This window comes from Podarcis liolepis (genome assembly GCF_965112155.1).
Source record: "Podarcis liolepis genome assembly, chromosome: 10".
Taxonomy (NCBI): domain Eukaryota; kingdom Metazoa; phylum Chordata; class Lepidosauria; order Squamata; family Lacertidae; genus Podarcis; species Podarcis liolepis.
Genome location: NC_139562.1, coordinates 26,477,200 through 26,492,460, shown reverse-complemented (window position 1 = coordinate 26,492,460; position 15,261 = coordinate 26,477,200). Strand labels below are relative to the sequence as shown.

At 43.8% G+C, this 15,261-nt stretch overlaps 2 protein-coding genes across 2 annotated transcripts in view; one reads left to right on the top strand and one right to left on the bottom strand.

Moving 5' to 3' along the window:
• Positions 1–9,792, top strand: part of LARGE1 (LARGE xylosyl- and glucuronyltransferase 1) — a 317,228-nt gene extending 307,436 nt beyond the window's left edge. The window contains exon 15 of the mRNA XM_083462155.1: positions 8,079–9,792. Coding sequence (XP_083318281.1) covers positions 8,079–8,276 — 198 coding nt within the window. The 3' untranslated portion in view covers positions 8,277–9,792. The remainder of the gene's footprint in view (positions 1–8,078) is intronic.
• The window catches only part of LOC310687292 (protein HP-25 homolog 2-like), a 54,100-nt gene that overhangs the window by 9,206 nt on the left and 29,633 nt on the right, over positions 1–15,261 (bottom strand). The gene's annotated exons all lie outside the window — the stretch shown is intronic.

Genomic DNA, 15,261 nt, shown 5'->3' with positions numbered 1-15,261 from the left:
TGACTCAAAGAAGTAGGAGGCCCAGGGTTCACTCTGATTGTTTAGAAATACACAATCGCTTTGAGGTCCTCTCCTCTAGCATGGAAGACGAAGAGCAGACTCCATTTGAGGATCTCTCCCTCATTACAGTCGATCAGGTATATGAAGACGAGCAGCAAAGTCAGTCCTCAGGGAATGTGCAGGCGACCTTAGAACGGACAGCTCACGGAAGAACCCCGACCAAACCCAAGAGGAGGCGTGTAGTGGTGATAGGGGATTCCCTACTGAGGGGAACAGAAGCAGTGATCTGTGGGCCTGACAAGATGTCTCGGGAAGTGTGCTGTCTCCCCGGGGCTAAGATCCAAGATGTAACTGAACGACTGCAAGGAATCATAAAACCCACTGACAAATACCCCTTCCTCTTGGTTCATGTGGGAACCAATGACACTGCAAGCAATAGCCTCCAGAAGATCAAAAGAGACTACGAGGCTCTTGGCAGGAAATTGAAGCAACTAAATGCACAAATTGTCATCTCGTCTGTCCTCCCAGTTGAACGACGTGGCCCAGGGAGAGAGGGGAAAATAGTGGAAGTGAACAGCTGGCTTCGCAAATGGTGTAAACAGGAACGGTTTGGATTCTTAGATCACGGACTGCAGTTTCTTGAAGATGGACTTCTGGCAAGTGATGGGCTGTACCTCACAACGGTTGGGAGAAATGTTTTTGCCAAAAATCTCGGAAACCTCATCAGGAGGGCTTTAAACTGACTAATGTGGGGGAGGGAGACAGTGCTCCTGAAGGTAGGAGTCTATCAATTGATGAAGATGATCATCCAAATGTCATAGACCAAATGGAGCAAACAGCACGCGGACCTAGTGGTGGGAGGAAAAAATCCTTAAATAAGAGACACGGGGGAATGATTAATGGACTTCAATGTCTGTACACTAATGCGCAAAGCATGGGAAATAAACAAGATGAGCTTGAGCTCTTGGTACAGCAAACTAAATATGACATAATAGGCATCACTGAAACCTGGTGGGATAAGTCCCACGATTGGAATGTAATAATGGGGGGATACAATCTATTTCAGAGAAACAGACCAGACAAGAAAGGAGGAGGAGTGGCGTTATATGTCAGGGATGTGTATACCTGTGAAGAGATCCAAGATTTAGAACCTCAAAGCCAAAGTGAGAGCATTTGGGTCAAAATTAAGGGAGAGAAGAATAACAGAGACCTCATTGTGGGAGTTTACTATAGATCCCCAAGCCAAACAGAGGACATAGATGATGCCTTCCTGGAACAGATGGCCAAGCATGCAAAAGGAAGGGAGATAGTAGTAATGGGGGACTTCAATTACCCAGATATTTGTTGGACGTCAAACTCAGCCAAGAGCATAAGGTCAAACAGATTCCTCACTGGCCTTGCAGACAACTTCATTGTCCAGAAAGTGGGAGAAGCAACAAGAGGAACAGCCATTTTAGATCTGGTCCTAACCAATGTTGATGACCTGGTTAGTGGGATAGATGTGGAAGGATCATTAGGCGCGAGTGATCATGCTCTTCTGAAGTTTACTATACAGCGGAAAGGAGCAGCCAAGCATACTAGGACTCAATTTCTTGACTTTAAGAAAGCCGACTTCATAAAACTTAGGGAAGTGCTGGGTGAGATCCCATGGACAGCAATACTAAAAGGAAAGGGAGTTCATGATGGCTGGGAGTTTGTTAAGAGGGAGATAGTAAAAGCACAACGTCAGGCAATACCAATGAGACGGAAACATGGAAGGTGCCTAAAGAAGCCAGGGTGGCTATCTAAAGAACTTTTAACTGAATTAAGATTAAAAAAGGATGTGTACAAAAAATGGAAAAGGGGGGAAACCACCAAAGAGGAATTCAAACAAATAGCCAGCACGTGTAGACACAAAGTCAGAAAAGCTAAAGCACAGAATGAACTCAGGCTTGCTAGAGAGGTCAAAAGCAACAAAAAAGGCTTTTATGGGTATGTTCGTAGCAAAAGGAAGAACAAAGAAACAGTGGGGTCACTCAGAGGAGAAGATGGTGAAATGCAAACAGGGGACACAGAAAGGGCTGAACTCCTCAATGCCTTCTTTGCCTCAGTCTTCTCCGATAAAGAAAACAATGCCCGACCTGAAGAATTTGGAGCAAATGATTCAGCAAAGGAAACACAGCCCAGAATAACTAAGGAGATAGTACAAGAATATTTGGCTAGTTTAGATGTATTCAAGTCTCCAGGGCCAGATGAACTGCATCCAAGAGTATTAAAAGAACTGGCAGATGTGATCTCAGAACCACTGGCAGTCATCTTTGAGAATTCCTGGAGAACAGGCGAAGTCCCGGCAGACTGGAGGAGGGCAAATGTTGTCCCTATTTTCAAAAAGGGGAAAAGAGAGGACCCAAATAATTACCGCCCAGTCAGTCTGACATCAATAGCAGGGAAGATTCTGGAGCAGATCATTAAGCAAACATTCTGTGAGCACCTAGAAAGGAATGCTGTGATCACCAATAGTCAGCATGGATTTCTGAAAAATAAGTCATGTCAGACTAACCTGATCTCGTTTTTTGACAGAATTACAAGCCTGGTAGATGAAGGGAACGCAGTGGATGTAGCCTACCTTGATTTCAGCAAGGCATTTGACAAGGTGCCCCATGATATTCTTGTAAAGAAGCTGGTAAAATGCGGTCTTGACTATGCTACCACTCAGTGGATTTGTAACTGGCTGACTGACCGAACCCAAAGGGTGCTCATCAATGGTTCCTCTTCATCCTGGAGAAGAGTGACTAGTGGGGTGCCACAGGGTTCTGTCTTGGGCCCGGTCTTATTCAACATCTTTATCAACGACTTGGATGATGGACTCAAGGGCATCCTGATCAAATTTGCAGATGACACCAAACTGGGAGGGGTGGCTAACACCCCAGAGGACAGGATCACACTTCAAAACGACCTTGACAGATTACAGAACTGGGCAAAAACAAACAAGATGAATTTTAACAGGGAGAAATGTAAAGTATTGCACTTGGGCAAAAAAAATGAGAGGCACAAATACAAGATGGGTGACACCTGGCTTGAGAGCAGTACATGTGAAAAGGATCTAGGAGTCTTGGTTGACCACAAACTTGACATGAGCCAACAGTGTGACGCGGCAGCTAAAAAAGCCAATGCAATTCTGGGCTGCATCAATAGGAGTATAGCATCTAGATCAAGGGAAGTAATAGTGCCACTGTATTCTGCTCTGGTCAGACCTCACCTGGAGTACTGTGTCCAGTTCTGGGCACCACAGTTCAAGAAGGACACTGACAAACTGGAACGTGTCCAGAGGAGGGCAACCAAAATGGTCAAAGGCCTGGAAACGATGCCTTATGAGGAACGGCTAAGGGAGCTGGGCATGTTTAGCCTGGAGAAGAGGAGGTTAAGGGGTGATATGATAGCCATGTTCAAATATATAAAAGGATGTCACATAGAGGAGGGAGAAAGGTTGTTTTCTGCTGCTCCAGAGAAGCGGACACGGAGCAATGGAGCCAAACTACAAGAAAGAAGATTCCACCTAAACATTAGGAAGAACTTCCTGACAGTAAGAGCTGTTCGACAGTGGAATTTGCTGCCAAGGAGTGTGGTGGAGTCTCCTACTTTGGAGGTCTTTAAGCAGAGGCTTGACAACCATATGTCAGGAGTGCTCTGATGGTGTTTCCTGCTTGGCAGGGGGTTGGACTCGATGGCCCTTGTGGTCTTTTCCAACTCTATGATTCTATGATTCTATGATTCTATGAAGCCCATAGCCCTCATGCAGGAGGAGACATTAATCTTCATAAAGGCTGCAAAATTCTCCAGCGGAGCTGGGAATAAGTAGATCTGACTGTAAACTAGCATATATGTGTATAATAAATTCTTCATTAAAAGAAAACGAACATTGATTAAGCATATGGATTCACTTTTGCCATGTGCAATGTATCCAGACCAAATACTACAAAGACATTACTGCTCATTTTTAACACCAGAACAAATAGTACAGGGTGGGGAAGCTGTGGCCCTCCAGAAATTGCTGGACTATAACTCCCATCATCCCTGGCCATTGGCCATACTGGCTGTGATTGATGGTAGCTGAAGTCCAACTACAGCTGGAAGGATACAGGCTCCCTCTCTTCAGCCTACCGTGATGTATCAATAATGTTTGGATGCACATTTTAAGGAAGGATTTACATGTCATTTTGTGGTGATCAACATTAATCCTGAGGTTGCAGGAGCAGAACGAGTGTGATGGGGAAAGGGGTTATGCCTTTTTCTGAATTTCTGTGATAAGTGAGGATGAACCCCGCCCCTAAGAATTCTATAATGTTATGCTAGCACTGTTTCATTAGGAGGCTGGCACATTTGATGTAGACACAGATTTCAGACCCTTTCAGATGCCAGTCCTTCCACCCAGACCCTGCAATAAATGCAGAGCAATTAATTTGGAGGTTCAGTTCTCTGTGGAGAGGAGGCTTTTGTGAGCAGCTCAGGTGGCCCTGGGTTGCAAAGCTATAATTCTTTGAAATAGCAGCCCTGAGTGACTTGAGCAGCATTTCAGCTGTCATTCTTTAGTGATGGCAAAATCCCGAGGTTTAATGCCCCATGTCTTTGGATGCGGCTCAGAAATGTGCTGCCTCCTACTTCAGTACCAAAAACAGAGAAGAAATGGGCAGAACTTAACAGTTTTATTCTGGCATTCTCTAAGAGTTCAAAACTGGAATTCCCACATATGCTTCCGTTTGCAGTTTTATGCGGTCGCAATGCTAGCTTTTTGAAAACCATAGTTTGCAAATCAGGTACCAGGCTTGTGAAAGTGCATTTCCTCCTTCCTCTCTTTCAACCCTTCCTTTGTCAGGCTTCACCTTAGTTTTACATCAGCATACATAGTGTAACTACACATCTTCATCTGCATGTGTAAACAGGTGTGCACTTGTATCCAATCCACCGTGGTTTTTGAGGTTATTAACTGAGAGTCATGGTGTGGATTGGGGCAAATTATACTTATCCAAAAGGGGTTTAGCAACCAGACAACAGACAAGAGCTACACGGGGGAAATATGCAAGTATATTATAAAAAAAAATAATTCAAAAAACAACATCTAGTGTTAGACCAGCAGTTATTTAGTTAAATCTGAGGGGCAATTATTATTATTATTATTATTATTATTATTATTATTATTATTATTATTATTATTATTATTATTATTTTATGCATAATAAAAACATAATACAAAGCATACTGGCAGAACAGCCTAATATGAGTTGCAGAATTTCGTGCAGTTGTGGTATGAACTTGTTTTTATTGCAGAATATGCGCCGGCCAGCATATCATAACTAATTTATAGAGTCTTGATTAAGATGGGAATCCTGATCAGTCAATCCGCATGCTTAAATTGGGAGCAGATATAATGCTAAACCAGGGGTACTCAACCTTTTTATATCTACCGCCCACTAATGCATCTTTATTGATGGTAAAATTTCCTTACCGCCCACCAGTGCTCGGTGGTAGGAGGATTCAGCTTGTGCCATAGAACCCCCTACCGCCCACCTCGAATCCTGAAATGCCCACTAGTGGGTGGTAGGGACCAGGCTGACAACCCCTGTGCTAAACTAAAGTAAAACCAGTGTTGCATCTGTATCAGCTCCACTCTATAATTATTGCATAACAATGTAATAAAACAGACTGCTGAATCGGGAGGTTTCATTTTTCACGGTGGCCAACCAGGTGCCTACAGGAAGCCCACAAGCAGGAACTCTCCCCTCCTGGTATCCATACTGCCTCCAACAGTGGAGGAAGAGTGTAGCCATCATTGTTATTAACCATGGATAGCCTTCTTCTCTATGAATCTTTATATACACACACACACACACACACACACACACACCGTATTTTTTGCACCATAACACTCATTTTTCCTCCTAGAAAGTAAGGGGAAATGTCTGTGCGTGTTATGGAGGGAATGCCTACGAGTGGCATGCCTACGGATTTTCCTCCTCTAAAAACTACGTGCGTGTTATGGTCGGGTGCGTGCTATAGAGCGAAAAATACGCTATATACCGTATTTTTCGCCCTATAAGACGCACTTTTTCCCCTCCAAAAATGAAGGGGAAATGTGGGTGCGTCTTATGGGGCGAATGCAGGCTTTCACTGAAGCCTGGAGAGCGAGAGGGGTTGGTGCGCACCGACCCCTCTCGCTCTCCAGGCTTCAAGAGAGCCCCAACGCCAGCCCCACAAGGTCGGGGGACAGAGGGAGGCGGAACGCCGCCATCCCGCTGTCTCCCGAAGTGGTTTGGAGGCTGACGGCGGGAAGAAGAGCGCTTCTCCCCGCTGCCTGCCCCACAAGCGCCTGGGGGGGGAATAAAATTTTTTTTCTTTATTTCCCCCCAAAAAACTTGATGCGTCCTATGGGCCGGTGCGTCCTATGGGGCGAAAAATACGGTAGTTTTTTTAACTTATCATTTTCAACAGTAACTAAACATACTTTTACATCTTATTCAAATTTTTGACTTCCATCAATCCTATCTGAAAATTTTCCAATCTAATCTCTCAGCATGCATTTCTTATCTTCCCTATTACATTTCAAACTCATACCCAATATCTTTTTCTACTTTGTAACACTTCGTATATTTCTCCTTACAAAACTTCTTGTAGTCCTACTAGCATAATTTATTGATTACAGTTGCTCTTCAAATATTTCATATACTTCTTCCAATCTTCTGTAAATCTCTGGTTCAGCAGGTTTCGAATCCTTCCTGTCATTTTGTCCAATTCTGCATAGTCCATTAATTTCGTCTGCCATTCTTCTTTCGTCGGAATTTCTTCTTGTTTCCATTTCTGGGCTAACAATACTCTTGCCGCAGTAGTTGCATATAAAAACAATTTAACATCTTGCCTATTAATGTCCTGACCTATAATACCAAGTAAAAATGCTTCTGGTTTTTTTTTAAAAAAATGTATATTTCAACATCTTTTTCATCTCATTATATATCATTTCCCAGAAGTTCTTTACTTTTTTACACTCCCACCACATATGATAAAATGTTCCTTCTTTTTCTTTACATCTTCTCCTCTATGAATCTAAGTTTCTTTTAAAGCCATCCAAGTTGGTGACCACCACTGTGTCTTTTGGGAGCGGATTCCATAATTTAATCATATGCTGTGTGAAGAAGTGCTTCGTTTTGTCTGTCCTGAATCTTCCAACGTTCAGCTTCAGGGCAGCTGCGCTACTGAAGACCCTGGGGTGTGTGTGTGTGTGTGTGTGTGTTTATGTGTCAGGATAGAAAGCGAGGAACGAAGAGGGTTTTTTCAGAGACCTTGGCTATGATGCTCACTCTTAATCCATGCGACGGTCACCTCCAGTCTTGATTATTGTAACTCGCTCTACGCAGGGCTGCCCTTGAAGCTGACCCAGAAACTCCAGCGGATGCAGAATGCCGCGGTGAGGATCCTTACGGGGTCCTTGCTGTGGTATCACATTCATCCAGTGCTTTACCAACTACACTGGCTCCCAGTGGAGTACAGGGTCAGGTTTAAGGTGCTGGTTTTGACCTTTAAAGCCCTATGTGGCCTAGGACCCATGTACCTACGAGACCGCCTCTCCTGGTATGCCCCACGGAGGACCTTAAGGACCACAAATGACAACATTTTGGAGGTCCCAGGTCGCAAGGTGGTTAGATTGGTCTCAACTAGGGCCAGAGCCTTTTCAGTACTGGCCCCAAGTTGATGGAATGCTCTATCACAAGAGACTAGAGCCCTGTGGGACTTGACATCTTTCCACAGGGCCTGCAAGACAGAGCTGTTCCGCCTGGCCTTTGGTTTGGACTCAGTCTGACCCTTATGTTTCCCTACCCTTATGGTTTTGATCTATGGGCTACTTTTAAAATGAGGCTGCATTTTAAATTGCATTTTAACCTGTATTTTAAATTGGGGTTTATTCCCCCTATTATGTTTTTACTGTAATTTTACTGGTGTTAGCCGCCCTGAGCCTGGCTCTGGCCAGGGAGGGTGGGGTATAAATAAAAATTATTATTATTATTATTATTATTATTATTATTATTATTATTATTATTATGTCTTCTCAGGAGTATGAATTCACAGTGCTGCCCAACGCCTACATGATCCACATGCCGCATGCTCCCAGCTTTGACATCACCAAATTCCGCTCAAACAAGCAATACCGTATCTGTCTCAAGACCCTCAAGGAAGAGTTCCAGCAGGATATGTCACGTCGCTATGGCTTTGCAGCGCTGAAATATCTCACGGCAGAGAACAACAGCTAGCACCACTTGGACTGCTGTGGAAAACAGAGACTGAAAGGAGGAGCCATTGAATGTGTGCAGCCCAGTCTTTTAGCCTGGAACTGAGAGACACCTTTGTTTTGGGGATTTGTTTTTTTTTAAAAAAAGGAAAAACGCATCAAGCAGTTCTAACCGTAGAGATTTGGAACAAGATCTCTCCAGACTGTGCTCATGAGCTGCCACCCACCCGCCTCTCTAAGGCCTTTAGTGGGTAAATGTGCAGAGAACAGCAGTGCCTGCATCTATGGGCAGCACCCAGGGTGGCAGGAACAGTGGAGGGAGTGGGCATTTGTTCCTAAAATCGCACAGCAAAAAAACAAAAACGATATTCTTTGAAATATAGGCTTTCATGTTGCTATTTAATAATTCCACATTTTTTTAAAATATGTAAAGGAAGATCTTCAGGTCACTGTCCGGTGAATTAAAACAAAACGGGGGGGAACGTCCCTTCTAGAAACTGAATTTGCATCTGTAAAACAGCTGTTGTCTACCCACAGAAGAATGCTATAGAGCAGGATGAACCAAATTCTGCCTGTCAGATGAAGGGGAGCTATATCTAACATAACAGGATTTGTGGTTTATTATATATTGAATATACGCAGTATTACTGTGTAAGCATTTCTGTGGCATCACACAGACATTTTTCTCTAATGCTGCAACGATGGACTCTCCTCCAGCTCCTCACCGCTGCCACCTACTCTGGCCATGTACCTTCCTTTCAATCCAAATTGCACCCTTTTGCACTCCATGTTCATCTCCAGCTCTGGCCATTCATGCCAGAAGGTCTGTGCTTTTACCACAGTGTTTAAGCTCTGCTTCCACTTGAGAGCTTTTTCATGCACCTTTCATGAAACAAGTGGCCAAAGTGGATTTCTGACTACCATTGGTGGGGTGGGGTTATTTTTCAAAAAAGAAGAAGTTTTAAGTATTAGTGTTGGCACACATACAGGTCATTTTATTATTATTATTATTATTATTATTATTATTATTAGGGAAAATCACAGACCATTGGCTCTTCCACAGCACACCTGCTTGCAAAAAAGACTCTGTACCTTTGGCTGTAAGTGGACGTTGTCACGGAACAAGCAAGTTTAGCTTCAGTAGCCATGGGGCGCTACAGACTCTTGAGAGATTGCTTCAGTAAAGGAGTTTATTAGGAGCTAAAAGGAAATAACTCCCCATTTGAGGTAGGGAGAAGCAGGAGATATTGACGGCTTTTGTTTGGATGGAAACTGATTCAATTCACAGCCACTATTACATATAGGAATACTTGGTGAGGGTAGGCAAGGAGTGCGAACAAGCAACACATAGAAACACACACAAAACCAGACACTGGACATTTTGTTGTTATTATTATTTTCGTTATTTCTTTGGAATTAATGTTGTGTTTACATGGATGGAGGAGATGAGGATTAATGCACTACCCTTACTTGGGGCTACTTGTATTTGGTTGCAATGTTATTGAGGGAGCAGAATTTGAATAAATGAGAAACATGTCTTTCTTCCTTCCCCTGACAATGCAAAAGGTCTTGCTACCACTTACCCACCCTATGCAAGTCACTGTGTTTTGGTGGTTTGCTTTATGGGCTAGTCGTTTGGCTACCAGGTATGCCCTCCTGGCTTCTTCATTGCCCTGTGTGAGTTCTCCCATCTGCTGTTTTAAGTTACTTGAGTGTGTGGTGGTTTTCTATGCCCCATGCTTCAGAGGCTAATGAGTGACAGCTACATCATTCCCCCCCCCCCCCAAAGCAAACCAAATTGCAGCTCCTGATCAAGAAACTGGAAGAGTTCCCTGTTTGCAAGAGACAAATACAGTTGTGTCCTATTCCTGTTTTCTTCTGATGTAACATGTGTATTTGGGACTTCTCTCCGCCAGCAAAATCCATGAGACACAGGAGCTATCTGGAGATCAGATTAAATTGCTAGCCCAGATGCATCCATCTCCACTAATGGGTGACATGTCAATTGGCTCCTAAGAGATGACTTGACTCATTCTGGGAGTAAGAGAGGTGGCTTTGGGTTAACAAACTGCATGAAAAGTCTGAGAAGCTCTAGAGGAGCTGCTGGATGAAACCACATATGGTGCACTGGTCAGCTTCCAACATAGGCACTGCCTTACACCAAGATCTGAAGAGGCAGCCACATGCGTGTATCCTTTTGCCAACTCCAGGGATAGTTTACCAAATGTACTGTGCATGGTGGATGTATCACAAGTCATTGGGAGACATTTAACCCCTGAATACTCACTCCTTTGTACATGTCAGGGGAAAATGACGAAAACAAAGAGGGCTAACTGCAGCTGAACTGAAACACAAGTTGTCCATCACTATTCATCTTCCCCTGTGACATGCAGCTGCAAGAGAGAGTTAGCTATGTTGTAGGTTGCACAAATAGGCCTTGCATAAACCAAGTGTGCCTTAGAGCATTTTCCAGAATCCTCTGCAATGCACAGTAATGCTACGACAGAAAGCTGGTGTTCCCTGGAGGAAGTTCGGCTGCCATTAGGATCATCGCATTAGAGGGAGACTTGCATGCCATCTGGACCAACTCACTGCTCAATAGAGGGAATTTGGAGCTACAGCATCCCTAACAGATGGCTGTCCAGCCTCTGGTTGAAGACCTCCAGTAAGTAAGAGAACATACACACAGGAAATCGGTTCCACTGTCAAACTAGTCTTACAATTTGAAGGTTTTCCTAATGTTCAACCAAAATCTACCGTCCTATAACTTAAGCCCTCTGTTTCCCACCCAAAATATACAAGCAAGTGGCTTTAGGGAAATAGCAGTACAAGCTCAACAGTTGACATAGGGCCCAGGAGTCATAACTCAGCAGTTCAGGAGCAGGGCAAGAAGTTCAGAACTGGACAGAAGTGACAAAAGATGGCCCAACAAGTTTCTGCACCATTCCTGCCAAGCTTTTAAAGATGAGGCATGGGACGCTCACTCACAGGGCTCTTGCCTTATGGGAATATTGAGTTTACAAGTGTGTACTCCATGGGGGGGGGGGAGGTCCTGCGAAGGCAGCATCCAGATCTAGGCAACAAAACTGCACCCTTCTGTTCAGACACCACCATTTCCTGTTCAGGCTCCCCCATCAGCTGATCAAAGCCTTCCCTAGCCTCATCTATGGCTCCTCAATCGCAGGAGGGTCAGATAGGAGAGACAGCAGCCCTGCTTCCCCTTCTAATGTAGCTGAAGTCAGGGCAAAAAGGAAAGATCACCTCACCCAGGTTCCCACAATTCCAGACTCCTTCCTTCCCTCTGTTTCTTCCTGCTGTCTGATCCTGCCAATCCAAGCCTGATCCCGACCGTGCTTTGAGGTTCTTAACACCAAGGCCATTAGATCTATGTTCCCCTGTCAGGGGAGACAACACGGTCATGAAAGTGGTTTTCCCAAGGTGAAGCTCATCCATTGCTCTCCAGGTGTACTGACAGCTATAAGATTCCCAAATACAGAAAACATAACTACAACTTGAGCCACAAGAGAACAGGTATCTCTGTCCAACTGTGTTACAGCCCCTCAGGTATCTGAAGAATGTTCTATTGCCCCAGCAACAGTCTCTTCCAGGCTTAACATAGTTCCTTCAACCTATAATCATATAACTTGTTTTGTTTTCCATATCCCCTGGCCATTTCCATTGCTGTCGTCTGAACCCATTCCAATTCGTCTGTATCTGCATGCTATTTTCCAGATGAAGCCTCAATAGTACAGACTAAAGTGGAACTATTATTTCTTGTGACTTGGAAACAATAGTTCTAATAAAACAGCAAAAAGAATAGCATTAGCAATTGTTTTGCAGCCATGTCACACTGCTGACGCATGTTCAGCTTGTGGTCAGCTGCAATTCTGAGATTCTTTTCATGTGTACTACTGTCATTATTTATTTTCTCATTAAGAAATCCCTGGTAAATGTCTAAGGAATGTTTAGAATGTACCTAGAAATACAGTGGTACCTCGCAAGACGAATGCCTCGCAAGACGAAAAACACGCAAGACAAAAGAGTTTTCCGTTTTTTGAGTCGTTCCGCAAGACAAATTTCCCTATGGGCTTGCTTCGCAAGACGAAATGTCTTGTGAGTTCTTGCGAGTTTGTTTCCTTTTTCTTAAAGCCGCTAAGCCATTAATAGCCGCTAAGCCACTAATAGCCACTAAGCCGCTAAGCTGCTAATAGCCGTGCTTCGCAAGACGAAAAAACCGCAAGACGAAGAGACTCGTGGAACGGATTAATTTCGTCTTGCGAGGCACCACTGTATACAATTCACTTTTAGGTATTATGGATCCCTATTGTTCTATTGGGTAATGTACTAGAAAGTTAAGAGAAGGAATTACAGGGGAATCATACAGTTCTGGGCTGATTCTACATTTCTAATCTAATTTGCCAGCCAGTGAGAGTCTCTGTGTGAGAGATCCATCACACTCCGGTTTAAATTATTTTAAACTATACAAAACTCTGTTTGCTTTTGCTCAAGGAAGTCTTGGTCTGTACAACTTCAGAAACAAAAACAATTCAATTACTACAGATTAAGACACAAAAGAGGCCTGTATCTCTGCATCTCAGGTAGAATGGATCTAGATATTAATTTGCCGTCGGATGAATGGGATCCATTTGTTCAGAGAATCATTAGCATCTTGAGCAAGTAGCTGCCTGGAGATGTGGTTAAGACACTGGTTTTGGCTACCATACATCTTGATATGACTCTTCAGTGACTATGCTAGAGTGGCCTTATTCAGATGTAATGCTAAATTAAGGTTAAACATTAAGATAAATGAGCCTTGGGCTTGTGAGATCCCTTCTCCTCTAGCACAGCCACAAGACAATTGAAACTGTTGCTTCTACTTTTAATTAACCACAATTTATTGTCATGTCTAAATCCAGACAAACTGTGGCGTGTCTTAACAACGATTTAGAGAAACAAGCCAACTTCTAACTGTAATTGGCTTCTTTCTCTAAACTACCCTTTCCCAACCTGGTGCCCTTCAGATGTTTTGAACTACATCTCCCATAATCTCTGACACTCTGCCATACTGTCTTGGACCGAAACATGTAGATGAGGACTGCAAAGCAGAATTAAGGTGAACCACAGTTCTGGGGTCAGACATAATGTAGATGCTCCACCCGCTGCTCAATCTGAAGTCTTACTTGTTTTACATAGGGAAATTCAGCAGAGGGCTTGTAGTCACATTCACTTGAAGGTGAGTTGGATTCTCTGTAAGATTGGAGATCCTGTTAAAGCAAAGTCCCCCAGCTCCATTCAAGCAAACATGAGACAGAGCCTCCTGCAGATCTTCCCCATGCAACATCGAGAAGGTTGGGCATGGAGGCAGAGCTTGCGTACACACCCCTTTCCCTGTGCACACTTTCAATAATTGTACATTCAGGTGAATATCTGAATACGCCTATTAACCATGATGAACTGAAAGCAGAAGTGAATACTTCCAATCTTGCAGCCATGTTGGAGAAGGAGAGGGTAGGAGCATAGTTCAGTGTTGCATCCAAACCTGATCGCTGAACTGCTGGCTACTTTTAGATGTGCCACTTCATAACTGGGACAAACTGGGTGTTTTAACATGCATACGGCTACAACCAAAGCAAGCATCTCCTACCTGGTTCCCCCAGAGCCATCAGGATACAGGTAAGTTGTAAACAAGGAGAGGGAAGTAATTATGTGGTTGGTAGTTTTTGCACCTGCAACACATGACATAGCTTAGACCGTTTGGTTCTAAACATTAGCCTAAAATAGTGAGGAACCTCAGGCTCAGGGGCCAAATGTGCCCCCCAGTCCTCTCTGTCTGGCCCTTGGGACTCTCCCCATGGCATCTCCTTGGCCCTAGCAACAACCCTCCCTGGCCCTGCTTCACATCCTATTTGAATGTGTCTTTGAATTCTGATCATGCCTCTTGCTGGCATGGATGAGGGGTGTGTGAGTGTACAAAGCAGCCTATCTTACAAAGGGGCAAGTTCCATTCATTGCTCTCCCCACTTTTCCCTCTCATCCCACTCAGCATTGGCATATGGCCCCAGGAAAGTTTCCCGGAAGGGAATTTGGACCTTGGGTAGAAAGGTTTCCCACCCCTGGCCTAAATCAAGTTAGTGCATAGCTTCTCTAACACTATTTAATGTGGCTCCTGCCCCCCCCCCCAGCCAGTATATAAAATAAGTCAAAACTAAGGTTCACTCTTACGTAGCTTTCTAATGGAAGTGTTGAATCATACTGCCTAATGAGAAGTTTTTATAAGATCATAGATCTTTGTGCATTAATATCAAGAAGGAAAGGTCACCATCACAAGTCAACTTCAGATAACATTTCTTGCTAATTGTGCATTCCACAAAACTCTGCAGTCAGCAATGTCAAACTGCAACGGACTCAAAGAAATGTACCCCCAAAATAGCCAGGGCCATAGTTTTAGCTCCTGTCAGTCTCATATCAGCTATTTGATCAAGTGATTGCATACAACAGGATAACAATCAGAATCTGGCTGAAATCAGGCCCTGAATATAACCAGAGCCCTGTGTCATTAGGATAAGAAGCTTAAATTGGTTAATCAGAGGGATTATGAGTATTGTACCGGTTAATTGGGAAAACCACTAGCCTGGTGGAACACATAATTTAATAATGATATTCTGTTGCGCAAATGCCCTTACTTGAAGGAAGAACTATGGAGACAAAGGAAAGAGAGCTATCTATCCCATCCATATCAGTGCAAAGTGAAGGGGTTTCAAACTGCTGATATGGAGGGGAAGCTTGTTCACATCTCTACACTCTCGTTGATATTAACAAGCTAGTGCCCTTTAAATAATGGTTGAAAAATACTAATTGAGTGGGAGGACAAAAGCAGAGTGCCCTTCACTTCAGCTCTTAATCAGCAATTCAACTCACAAACCTCAGAGTGTGTTGCCTGCTTCACAAATAATGAAAGAAGATCCATTGTAGGGCTCAGCCACGCTTCTGCTTGCCGCCGCTTCCCC